The sequence below is a fragment of the Brassica napus genome, chromosome A10 (assembly GCF_020379485.1).
Source record: "Brassica napus cultivar Da-Ae chromosome A10, Da-Ae, whole genome shotgun sequence".
Taxonomy (NCBI): Eukaryota; Viridiplantae; Streptophyta; class Magnoliopsida; order Brassicales; family Brassicaceae; genus Brassica; species Brassica napus.
The window spans coordinates 7,860,580-7,872,942 of NC_063443.1; the positions used below are offsets into that span (position 1 = coordinate 7,860,580).

General features: G+C 38.7%; 1 protein-coding gene and 1 pseudogene across 1 annotated transcript; one reads left to right on the forward strand and one right to left on the reverse strand.

Moving 5' to 3' along the window:
* Positions 1–8,990: 8,990 nt before the first annotated feature.
* Positions 8,991–11,020, forward strand: LOC106405371 (F-box/FBD/LRR-repeat protein At5g56420). The gene is made up of 3 exons (XM_048742758.1): positions 8,991–10,300; positions 10,390–10,524; positions 10,615–11,020. Exons 1-3 carry the CDS (start codon positions 9,428–9,430, stop codon positions 10,894–10,896), a joined length of 1,290 nt encoding a protein of 429 aa, XP_048598715.1. The 5' UTR covers positions 8,991–9,427; the 3' UTR covers positions 10,897–11,020.
* Positions 11,021–11,037: 17 nt separating this feature from the next.
* On the reverse strand, positions 11,038–12,040 carry LOC106403375 (annotated as a pseudogene).
* Between the last annotated feature and the right edge of the window lie 323 nt (positions 12,041–12,363).

A 12,363-nucleotide genomic window follows, 5' to 3' on the forward strand; every position in this document is an offset into this window, starting at 1 on the left:
CAGTAGAAACAACAATATATGAGCCACGAGCAGATGAGTTTCACTAAAATCTACACTAAGAATTTGATAGTGATTGTGAGTTTAATCAGGAGAAAATAAATTATGTAGGCAACGATATCTTTAGAACACAACGATATAATCAGTTTCCGGTAGGTAACAATGGACTTTTATTGATGAATGAGAGTGAATACAATGAGTAAAACGAGATCGAATGTTACAATGAGATCGTTCAAGGAAAAGGTCTAAAGATCGATGAAAACAAGGTCAAAGTGTGGGTGTAGCTCTCTCTAGGGTTTTCAACGTGTCCTCTTCCTTATATGTCCACCTCCTCTTATAGCATGCCGCTCTCGTGATTTTCGCAACTGCTCTGCGATCTCAGCAATCATTATGTGATCTCTGGATCTTCGAAGTCTCCGTTTGGAACTCGAGTGCTCGCTGTGGGCTTTAACTCTTCACGGCCCATTTAGTTGATTGTGGCCCATTTAGTTGATCGTGGCCCATTTACATACTGACCGAAATTGGATCCAACAGGTATAAACCACAAACAATACAAAATTTGAAAGAGAGTAAGAGACATACCTCAATCGTATCTTCTCCTTCTTCTCATGTAGCCCTTCATCAAATATCCAATAATCATCATAACCCACCACCGATAATCTCGTTTCTTCAAGCAAAGTAAGGACTGTCAATCATACACTCGAAAAAAGTCAATGAATACACCCCCACAATCACCAATTTGGGTGTTTTTGGAATGTAAATGCCTTTTCTCCTCGGAACGCAATCTGCTTATAGCTAAGTTTTCAGAGATCGGCAGGAAGTAACTCAGCCACAACTGCATATATAAATCAGCCGCAACAAAAAACTAACTCGGCCACAACATAAATAAAACTAAGGCACAAACTCGAAAATTCAAAGTAAAGTATCAAATCATACCGGAGAAGCCGATTTCAGACGATTGCGGAGAAGACTATTTCAGAGAAGACGCTTACGGAGAAGACGATTGCGGAGAAGATGATTTCGTAGAAGACAGTGTCGACTCAAATGGCAGTGAGGGTTTAATCGACGAAAGAAATTTTAAGTTTTTTTATCAATGGAATTTTTAAGTTAAACGTCTTTTAATTGAGATCACATTTATTAGTGACGTGGATTACAGTTATTAGTGACGTGGATTTGATAATAATTTTAATCATTTTTACTATAAATAGTCACAGTATAAAAAAACTAACCAAGAGTGTTTATTGTAATTCACTAGGGGTAACCAACATTTGAGTAATTTTCAGAAAATGTATGCTATTCTAGTTATATAATAACTTTTTCTATACTAATTGAGTAATTATCTCTTAATAATAAATAAAAGGATATCATGCTTAAAATATTTCTTTTACGAATAAAAATATAAGCAAATCATTAAAGAACATGGGGGGTGATTGGTTGGGCTGTAGCAAGTGACTTTAGCTTTAATTTTTATCTACAGTCTTAAAAATCACCAATCATACTTTTTTTTTATCAAACATTCATTCATTCATTCAAGTAAAAAGGTCTTACACTCCATTGACGGAGGATTCGTTAAGCAATGAAAGGGCTGTTTTTGCCACAGCATAAGCCTCCACATTACACAAGCGGGGAACATATCGAAAAAAGACAGAATCAAAGGTAGAGCTAACGTGATAGATATCAAACACAATTCCAAACAACGCTGGGATGGACCTCCTTTCCTTCAGTAACTTGACCAGGGAGAGGGAGTCAGACAGAATCATTAGGACTTTAACATTTGATGATGCGGCATACATGACCGCAGAACGGATGGCGAGGGCTTCAGCCATTAACGCCGATGAGATATGACTGTGTGAGTTGCTGCGAGGACTCGATAGCGGGTAGGTATTATCACCTGAAAAGATTGCTCGGGTGCCACAATTTCCTGATCTCTGATCCCACACTGCATCAACATTACATCTTACAGTGCGGGGAGGGCCATCGCTTAGTAAGGCAGAGTTGGGTCGGGTAGTTTGAGGGGCTGAGGTAAGCTCTTGCGTCGTCTCCTGGCTTTGAGCAGATTGCCACTCCTTGGCATCAGATATAGCTTTTGCAATGATTTCCATACTAGAAAAAATCATGTTTTCGAAACAGAGTTTGTTCCTAGCTTTCCATAGATTCCACAAAATCCATGGCCATAGGGGCACCGTAAGACCAATAGGGGGTAGATTCGTAAGAATGGGAGCATTAGAAATCAGTGATGCAATGGAGGGGGTCAGCGAGGAAGGTCGAGTAGATAGCGGAGCCAGATCCCATACCAGTTTTGCCACCTCGCAGTTTAAGAACACGTGTAGATCATCCTCTCTTGCGTTGCACGTCTTGCAGCCAAAGGGTAGAATTCCCATGTTTTCCAGATTGGCACTCACGGGGATAGCTCTACGGACCACCTTCCACAAGAAATCTTTCAGCTTTGGAGCGGTTTTAACGTTCCAGATGCTTTTAGTCCAATTAAACCCAACCTCAGGAGGGGCCCGATCGTCAATGTTTAAACCCGTTCCATATCCTGTTTTCGTGGTATATACACCAGATTTGTCCAGGAGCCAAGCTAGTGTATCTGGGGCCGGAGCACAACTCGTTATCAGACGCAGAATAACGCATTCATACTGAAGTCCAACTTAGGGATTTTCGTCTAATGCGGTCTAGAATCGATGCGAAGATGTCTCGTTTTTTCCTCCCGAAGTGCTCAGGTAGTCCAAGATACTTTCCTAGCCCACCCTCAGCATCAATACCTAAGGCCGCTTTTACCCAAAGCTTAACCTCTGAGGGAGTTCTAGCAGAGAAGGTAATGGCAGACTTTGAGAAGTTTATGCATTGGCCCGAGAGACCTTCATATGTGCGCATTATCTTCAGTAAGGTCGGGACACTAGAGGGGCTGGATTTACAGAAAAACATAGTGTCATCCGCAAATAATAAGTGGTTAATCTGTGGGGAACCACGGGAAACTCTAATACCCGGGAGTGAGCCGTCTAGTAGCGCCTTATCACACATAGATGAGAGGACCTCTGTGCAAAGTATAAAGGGATAGGGGGATAGGGGGTCCCCCTGCCGTATTCCACGGGAGGGTTTAACTGAGCCCATCGGAGTACCATTGATGAGGAAGGAATACGAGACTGATTCGACACAGCTCATGACCCAAGAGATCCATTTCGCATCGAAACCCAACTGAACCAGCACCGCGCGAAGGAAGCCCCATTCGATTCTATCATAAGCTTTGTTCATGTCTGTCTTTACGGCCATAGAACAATATTTCTTGGCTTCCGAGGTGCGAAGGAAGTGAAGGATCTCATGGGTGATCAACACATTATCTCCTATTGCTCGACCCGAGACAAAGGCGGACTGTGATATAGAGATGAGGCCAGGCAGGAGTGGTTTCAGCCTTCTTGTCAATATCTTCGCAATGATTTTGTAATGTGTATTGCATAAGGCAATGGGACGATATTCAGCTACCTTCCTAGCGCTTGTGATCTTTGGGATCAGTCGGACGTGAGTCTCGTTTTGCTGCGGGTGTAGATTGCCAGAGACGAAGAACTCTCGGATGTCTCTACATACATCTTTCCCGACGATGTGCCAGTAAGCATGATAGAATTTAGCAGAAAATCCATCTGGTCCCGGTGCTTTTCCACTATTGATGGAGAAAGCGGCTTCTTTTATCTCTGAATCACTCGGTATAAGGGTTAGTTGGCGGATAGTTTCCTCCGAGACTTTGCAGCTGAGAACCCCTGAGAGATTGCCAAAATCTGTGTTGCTGTTGGTCTTAAAAATATTATTGAAATATTCTGAGTTCACAGTACATATTTGCTCTTCTTCATATACAATCCTTCCCTCATCGTCCTCTATTACAGATAAGGAATTGATCAGACGGCGTTGGCGAGTTGCAGCGTGAAAGAAGCATGTGTTCCTATCCCCACTTTTCAACCATTGAATGCGACTGCGTTGTAACCAGAAGCTTTCCTCCTCCTTGTATGCAGTTATGAGGCAGCTGGTTAGTTGGTCAATGAGTTCCTGATTCGGAGTTGCTGCAGAAAGCGTTTCTTCCAGGGCCTCTTGATTCTGGAGGATGATATGGTTGTTCTTCAAGTTTTGTTCTCGAGCCCACTGAATAATTCCCCTTCGACAGGAGTTTAGCTTGCTGATAACCGAAGCCAAGGGAGAGCCATTCCATTCGGACTCCACAACTTCCTCAACCTCTTTCTTATCTGTAAGTGATCTGTTGAATCTGAACATCCCTTTTCGTTGTGGTCCCGATTTGTTGAAATAAGTTACAAGAGGGCGATGGTCAGAGCCCTCGAACCTCAAATACCGACATCTTCCCAAAGGAAAGAGCTCATTCCAAGAGCAGTTAACCATGGATCTATCAAGCATCGATCTTACATAGTGAGTGTATCTTGTACCTCTCCAGGAAAGATGATTGCCGGAGTGCTTTAGATCCCAAAGTCCATATTGAGATACGAAAGTCCGGAAAGCAGTGAAAGAACCTTCCGCGAGCAGGTCCTCCCGTTTTCTCTGAGTTTTTGAGGATGTCATTAAAGTCACCTGATATAAGCTACAGCAAAAAAAAAACAAAGAAAATAGCTATAAAAGTCTTATTTTCTAAAGCTCCATTTTTTTTGCTGTAGGAAATTTTAAAACTACATCTGTTAAAGTTAAATCAAAAATCCTACAGACTAAATTCTAAAATAAATTTTCTACTGTTACAGCTCAACCAATCACCCCCATGATTTGCTTCATTTTCTAAGAGTGCTTTGAACAAAATAACTATTCTAACGAGATGCTCTACGTTAATGATAAAAGTATGACTTTGTTACTTGTCCGATTTTAAAATCTTTGGTCCAATGATATAGTGGTGGTGGTTCAATTCCGTTTTGTTATGATCCACATGAAGACATAGGATTTTATCATCTCAATTCTCAAATGAAATATGTGAAAGTGGACTTTGCTTCCTAGAATGTGTCGATAATTTACAAGGGTATGTCTCTGACTTTGATTTGCATTTTTCGTTTTCTATTGCTTCAGGCTTTGCCCTTAATCCCTTAAACTGATGCCCTTTTGAAATTTCACTGTTCTTTTTGTAATGATGTCGTTTCCAGGATAAAAATAATTCGGATAGTTTGATCTTTCTGTCATTGGTTTATAGTTTCTGGTACTGAGAGGTACAACTTGAAAGAAAAAAGCTAGTTTTTGAAATTTTGGACAATACAAGTCAACTGTCATATGATTTTCTTATTGAGATATTAACGAACTCATTTTTCTGCCAAACCCGCAAAACACATTACTGCCAAAACTGCAAAAGGACGCATTTCTTCGCTAAAACTGCAAAAAAGCTTTTTCGTCAAAACCGCCAAAACATATTTTCCCACTAAAACTACAAAAACGTATTTTTCCCAAAATCATAAAACGTTTTTTTTGCCAAAATGCAAAAATGCATTTTCCCGCCCAAAATGCATTTTCCGGCAAAACCGCAAAACTTATTTTTTCGGCAGAACCGCAAAACACATTTCCCCTCAACACCGCAAAACATATTTTCTGCTATAACCACAAAAAAATATTTTTCCCGCCAAAATCAAAAAATCATGTTTCAATCAAAGCCACAAAAATCATATTTTTTCACTGAAACTGCAAAATTTATTTTCGCCAAAATAAAAAATTTTGTTTTTCTCTAAAACCTCAAAATAATAATAATAATAATAATAATAATAATAATAATAGTTATTATTATTATTATTATTATTATTATTATTATTATGTCAACAACATAAACAGACTCATATAGACTCTGTAAACCAAACTCGTAGCTCCACATCTATATGAACAACAAACGACGGTTGTTTTCTGCGTGCGAGACTGTCCGTCCTTGAATTTTGCGTTTGTGGTATATGGATGAGCTCTGAGCTGTTGAAACTTCTCTTCAAGATTTGTATGTCCTCCAAATAACTTGCAAAGACTGGTCATTCTTCTGTTTCCAAAACCATCTTCACCAACTGAGAAAAATCTGTTGCAAAAGTAACAAAAAAATGTTTCCATTGTCCAAATGAGAGCATCTATCTCCGAGTGCAGTGGCGACTGACTCGCTTTTGTATTCCTCACTCCCATTAAATCATCAAAACCTTCCAGAGTTCTATATCCCCCCCCCCCTCTTGTCCTGAATAAATTTCCTGATTTTTCCATGATCCATCCGTAAAACACCATCTACCTGGGATAGACGGTCTCTTTCTTCTACTGGAAATCGAGTTTGATCGATTCCATGTGTAAGTGAATTATGTGCCTCAGCCCAAAGTAAAGACTCTGTTTCCGCCAATTTGAGAATATATATAGGATCAATATCCAAATTTCTAAAAACTTTCTTGTTTCTTCCTTTCCATATGTACCATAAAATCCAGGCAAATTGATGATCTTCTAATTCTGGATAAACCCTCCAAAATAAATGATCCATGTTTGCAAAAAGTGATTCAGTGGGAAAGATGTCTGAGTTCTATTGAATTCGTGAGAGTGCCCAAGCCTGAACCGCTGCACATTAAAAAATATATGATTTATGTATTCTTCGGGTGCTCCACATTGTGCACAGGTTGTATCCCCTTGTATTCTTCTTGCTTTTAATTTTTTCTTAAGCGCTATACATCCTGATACCATCTGCCATAAAATGTTTCATCTTAGGTGGAGAGCGTACCTTCCAGCAGTAAGCCTTCAATGGAATTACCAAAGGACCATACTCTGGTAACGTCATATCTCTATCTAGATACATTCTTTCTACTTGATATCTAGATTTATACATGTATATCCCATTAGTAGTAACATGCTATTCATCTCGATCTGCTATCTCCCATTAGTAGCAAAACCTCAAAATTATATTTCCTACAAAAATTATAATTTAAATAATTATATTTTGAATAATTAATATAGTTAAATAAAGATAAACTAGGATTAAATAAAAATAAATAAATAAGTAATTTGTGTACTAAAGTATTCTAGTTGAAAATAAATATGAACAAACGGACAGAATTTCATTTTGATGATCCATATTTTTTTAACGCTGGATTTTCATTCATTCAAAGAAAGTTTCAGTGTTTACAATCCATAATGGGAGCAAATAAACCGGACCAAAAGGTATGTTGGGGGTGGATTTACATCCTCCCTCAAGGCCCATTAAACATTGAATTAGGCCCACTTCATTATGAAACTCTAGACATCTTTCTTCTATAAATAATGAGCTACCTCCTTATTAGAAAGGATCTTCTCTTTTCTATTTAGATCTAGAACACATTTTATAAGGATTTTATACATTATTTGATTCACTTTACACTAGAAATCATTCTTGTAATGCAATCTTTGATTAATAAAGTCTTTTGGATGTTCTTTTTCTCTTTGGATTCTATGAAGATTTCTCCTAAACTTCAAGAATCTAATCATTATCCTTAGATTCTTTATTGTATGATTCCAACAAACATCACCAGCAAATATACCTTTTTTGGGTCAAACAAGGTCGGTTAAGACATTGCTCGTAGAGAAAAACATGACGAGAACAACATAGGAAAAACAAGCAAGACACCACCAATGGGCAGCATGGCAGAACGTCTCACCAAAGGAGAGAAAGTAGGTCATTCCATTTCAGACTGTGGTAAGAGTATGGCAATGGTACCACATATCCCTTCGAGCTGAGATGGGTTTAGATCATTGCTTTCTGAACAGCCATATGGTGGAGTAAAAAAAGAATCTTCTGAAGCAACATCCAACTGCGTACAAAAGTCTTAACACTCGCTGAAACAGATGACACAGCCAGGTTCTTCTCTCACCGAATCTTCAATGACCTTAAGATCCTGGAGGATTTGTAGAGCAAGAGTACCAGAGGAAGGGAGGCTGTAAGATGCTTAATTTGAACTTAAGGAATGAATGAAAATCCAAAATTAGAACTCTAAGAACTACAAACTCTGATTTTTGTCAACAGTAGCAGCTTGAGAAGAGCGTCATATGATCCAAAGTCCAACTCTAAATAACGAATCCTTACCCATTTAGATCAAAGACACTAAAAATCTCCACGCAGAAGCATCGGTCTCCAATAACAAAATTTACTCTAAAACACCAATTTTGGGAGCATACCACACATGAGGAATAGCTTGCATGATAAACAACAAACCACTGTAAAGAAACTTCGTCATCAGTAAACCCAACAAAAAATACTATGAACCAACGAACAAACCGAGAAAAAAATCTGCAGATAACTAGCATGACGAACCAACGAACAAACCAAATGGACAGATAAATAGAACAGCAACACCATCCCCACTTGAAACACATAAAATCAGAGAAACAAACAAAATCTACCGTCGATCGAAAGGATCCGGAGCTCCGACATTAGTGCAAGATAGAAGATGACCAGATCGGAGAGTCTGAGCCTCTCCTAATTCCATAGGAGCAACAAATTGCTACACTCTAACTATTAAGAGATGAAAGCCAGACGATCCATGCACATCTAACACCAAATAATAACAATGAACGAGAGGAGTGGAGACTAGCTCCGATGCTATCTAAGCCATTTCGATAGCTTATCAAAGCCAGATAATCCATCTAATGAACCATTTCGATTAAGAAAAGAACAATCCCAATAATATCCGGATGGATCATTTGATTGGATTTGGAGATGACGGATAGAAAAAGTTAACAAAGCCAAAGACGCAAACTTTAAACTCTGACAAGATTCTGATAGATTGGTCAACATTTGCGACAAAAATTGAGGTGTTCCAGAAATTACAAGAGGATTTCGAGAATGTGAGCATGTCTCATATTTTTCGAAATAGGAATGGTCGGGCGGATAATGCATTAGCAAAATAAGCAAAAACCAGAGACTATATTTTTTTTATATACTGTAAATCAAACCCGATCAGACGGAGTTGCTCTTCGGTCATTTGATTTAGAGTAAATGGCAGCTGACAAAAAAAAAAAAAAAAAAAAAAAAACTCCGACAAGACACTGTACAAATAAAAAGAAGTGTTCTTTTCGCTTAAATTCACTAACCCATACATAACTTTAGGGTTTGATCCAATATTGAGTAACCGTTTTCACAGGAAAAAACAATTCTGGTTTAGGGTGTATCCCTTTTATCTCAGTTCTCAAATGATCAACGGTTGAGAGGAGAGGTTCTAGTTCCACTTACAATGTTTTAATTTCACTTTCTTTGTCGTTTCGTCTTTCTATTGCTACTGTGTTTCTCTCGTGAGAAATTTGAATTTGCTTGAAAAATCGATTTCCTTTTGAAATTTACAGTTCTTTCGTATTTGGGTTTGTTTCCAGGTTAGCATCAGATCGAAAAGTCTTGATCTTTTCGATCTGTGATTCCGGAAGACAAGTGAAAGTTGAAAAAAGTGCAAGTTTCGGGAGTTGTTTGTACGTGTTCTTATAGTATATGGACAAGATAAGTCAATTACCAGATGATTTGCTCATAAAAATATTGTCACTAGTCCCAACAAAAGAGGTAGTTGCCATGAGAGTTTTGTCTAAACGATGGATTTCTCTTTGGACACTAGTGCCAAGACTAATATTTGGTGATTACCCAGAGGAAGATGATGATAGGGAAGAGGAGGATGCAGAGGCTAGTGAGAATGATCACTGCTGCTCGCAGTTTGTTTATGGGACTTTACTACTACATAAAGCCCCGGTTCTCGAACGTTTTCATCTCAACCGTGTTTCAGGATGCAGTGCTTCCGAGATTGATCTATGGGTTAGACTTGCAGTTGATCGTTTCGTGCGTGATTTGAAGATACGGTTTTTCCCTGAATACGGGATTATAAGACTGCCTAGCACACTGTTCAGATGCGCAACACTAGAGACTTTGGAACTTCGGAAGGTGGTTATTTCGGAAGTTCCATCTCGAGTTAGCTTTCAATCTCTTAAGACGTTTCGTCTGCTGTTTGTCAAGTATGCAGACGAAGAATCTTTCGTGAGGCTTATATCAGATTGCCCTGTTCTTGAAGACTTGGTTGTAGAAACTTGTCACGATGACAATGTGGTGACTTTTACTATTAATGTGCCTTCCCTGGAGAAGTTTTCCATCAGGAATACATTGCAAGACTTGGAGACTGAGAACGATGTGTTTGTGGTACATTACCATTCTTTGAAGCAGTTAACAATTGTGGACTACTTCGGTGAACTAAAGTTGTTTGGTAATAATAATATGCCACAACTTGTCGAGGCAAATCTCTTATCTGTGTCCTGCCATGCTAAGGTTCTTGAATCTTTCTCCCGGCTCAAGCGTATATCTTTATGCTTACCTGAAGAGGTAGAGTCTGCTTTTCTTCTTTTTTTTTTTTTAGATTTTTCTTGGTACCGAAAAAAATCTGAAACTTTTGTTTGCTTGTGTCGTGTTAGGTGCAGTACCCTACTGGTATTGTTTTATCTCAGCTTGTGTTTTTAAAGATTTGTTCATGTGAAAGTAATTGGATGAATATGCTTATGAGTGTGCTCCAACATTCACCTAAACTAAAAGTTCTCAAGCTTGCACTGGTACTTTCTTTCCTAACCCAAATCTATCTATCAATCGTGTTTTGGTTTCCGTTTTAAAAAGTCTAAATGCACTTTTACCATTGATTGCAGAACCATTCGGTGACTGAGGATCGTAAAGTTTTCTGGACGCAGCCAAGTTGTGTTCCTCAGTGTTTGCTGTACCATCTCGAAACCTTTGAGTGGAGAGACTATAACGGAACAGAAGACGTAGAGAAAGAAATGGCGATTTATATCTTGAAGAATGCGAGCCGATTAGTGACTGCAATTATCTACTACCCTGATTTATTCGAGTGGGAGCGCAAGCTTCAAATCTTTAAGGAGTTGGAAGTTGTGTCAAGGGGTTCAAGATCTTGCGAACTAACAATGGGATGAAAGTGTATTATGTTTGCTTCTTTCTTTTGGGTTTTGTCTTAACAGTGCATCAGAATCATGTTCAGAGGTTCAAACACACAGCTTTGTAGATATCGAACATATCATTTATCTTTGGTTAAGAGGATCTAAGACAGAATTGGCTGCTGTATGGTTCCCATTACATAACATTGTTCTGAACCTTGTAAATAGCAATCAATTTGTCACTACATGGCTGTGAGAGGCAGATAGAGAACAAACAAAAAAAAATTAGATCTTTACTACAAAACTGAGAGCCCTTTTAGCTGATTTGTGATCATCCAAAGAAATTGACAATCGTTGGACCTTGTTTCTTTTTTAGGATGCGCTTCTCATCTACATTATCAGGTGTAATAACATCATCAGAAGTCTTGTTCTTCTTGCTACTTTTAGGCTCTTCATAGAAATCGTCCTCAAGATCATCCCCGTACTGAACTTGGTGAGTTTGCCTCGTGGTGTAGCATCGAATCCTGTCAGGGAGATATAGTTATAATCTTTTATAAGGTCAAAGAAATTTGCATTTACCGTCTCTTTAATCGCTTAAAACAGAAAATGTTACTTGAGCTCTTTGTGGGGGCTGAATCTCTGTTGAGTTTATCAGGGCAGTCTTTGACGAGATGCGCCACACTCCCACATACTTTACAACAACCGCCCTGTTAAATGAAAGTTCATCCAATAATATTAGTCTAACATGTCAAAACTCAAAAAAAATATATATATATATATATGAACTGAGCATTGTACCATTGGGTAGACTCCATGCTTGTTTTGAGGACAGTTCTTGCTTATATGCCCGTGTTCTTTGCATATGAAACAACTTGCAAACTTTGTCCCTCCTACAAATCAAAACAGCAAGCAACCTTAGTGACAATTGAATATAGTAGAGCCACAGTTACAAAAACACATGGTAACCAGACATAGACATACTATGAGAAGGCTCTTATCCTAAACAAAAGTTGGTGATAAAGCACTCGCAGTTATGCCACAAACACAACAAAACCATATCTCCAAACTCAACTAAACCCTTGACAGATTCAGACAAGAGCTGTCTGAACCGTATACACACGAGAACCTATCGAAGCTAAAAAAACCCCTAATCATAAACCAAAGATAACAATCAAGAAGAGAGTAAGCAAACCTTGTTTCTCTCCCACTCAGATTTTTCAGGACAGATGTAACGACCCGGTTACCTTGAACCGAATTTTAATTGATTAAATTATTTTGCTGATCTTAACCGGTCTGGTTTGTTCCACTTATCAATTATTTTTATTAAACCAAAGCCTTCCTTTGTCTCTTAACCGTGTGTCGTGTGGGCTCATACCTAATTATATAATTAAAGTGATGTTTTTCTTCTCTTGAGAGCCGCTGTGACGTTGGAGAGATATACCACCAGTGATGCACGATCATCTCAAGGGAAACCTCATCACACCAGCCATGGAGCTATGTCAAGGA

Coding starts and splice junctions, on each gene's coding strand:
- LOC106405371 (XM_048742758.1), top strand. CDS start 9,428: ATGGACAAGATAAGTCAATTACCAGATGATTTGCTCATAAAAATATTG. Junction 10,301..10,389: donor CTTTATGCTTACCTGAAGAG/GTAGAGTCTGCT, acceptor GTGTCGTGTTAG/GTGCAGTACCCTACTGGTAT. Junction 10,525..10,614: donor AAGTTCTCAAGCTTGCACTG/GTACTTTCTTTC, acceptor CATTGATTGCAG/AACCATTCGGTGACTGAGGA.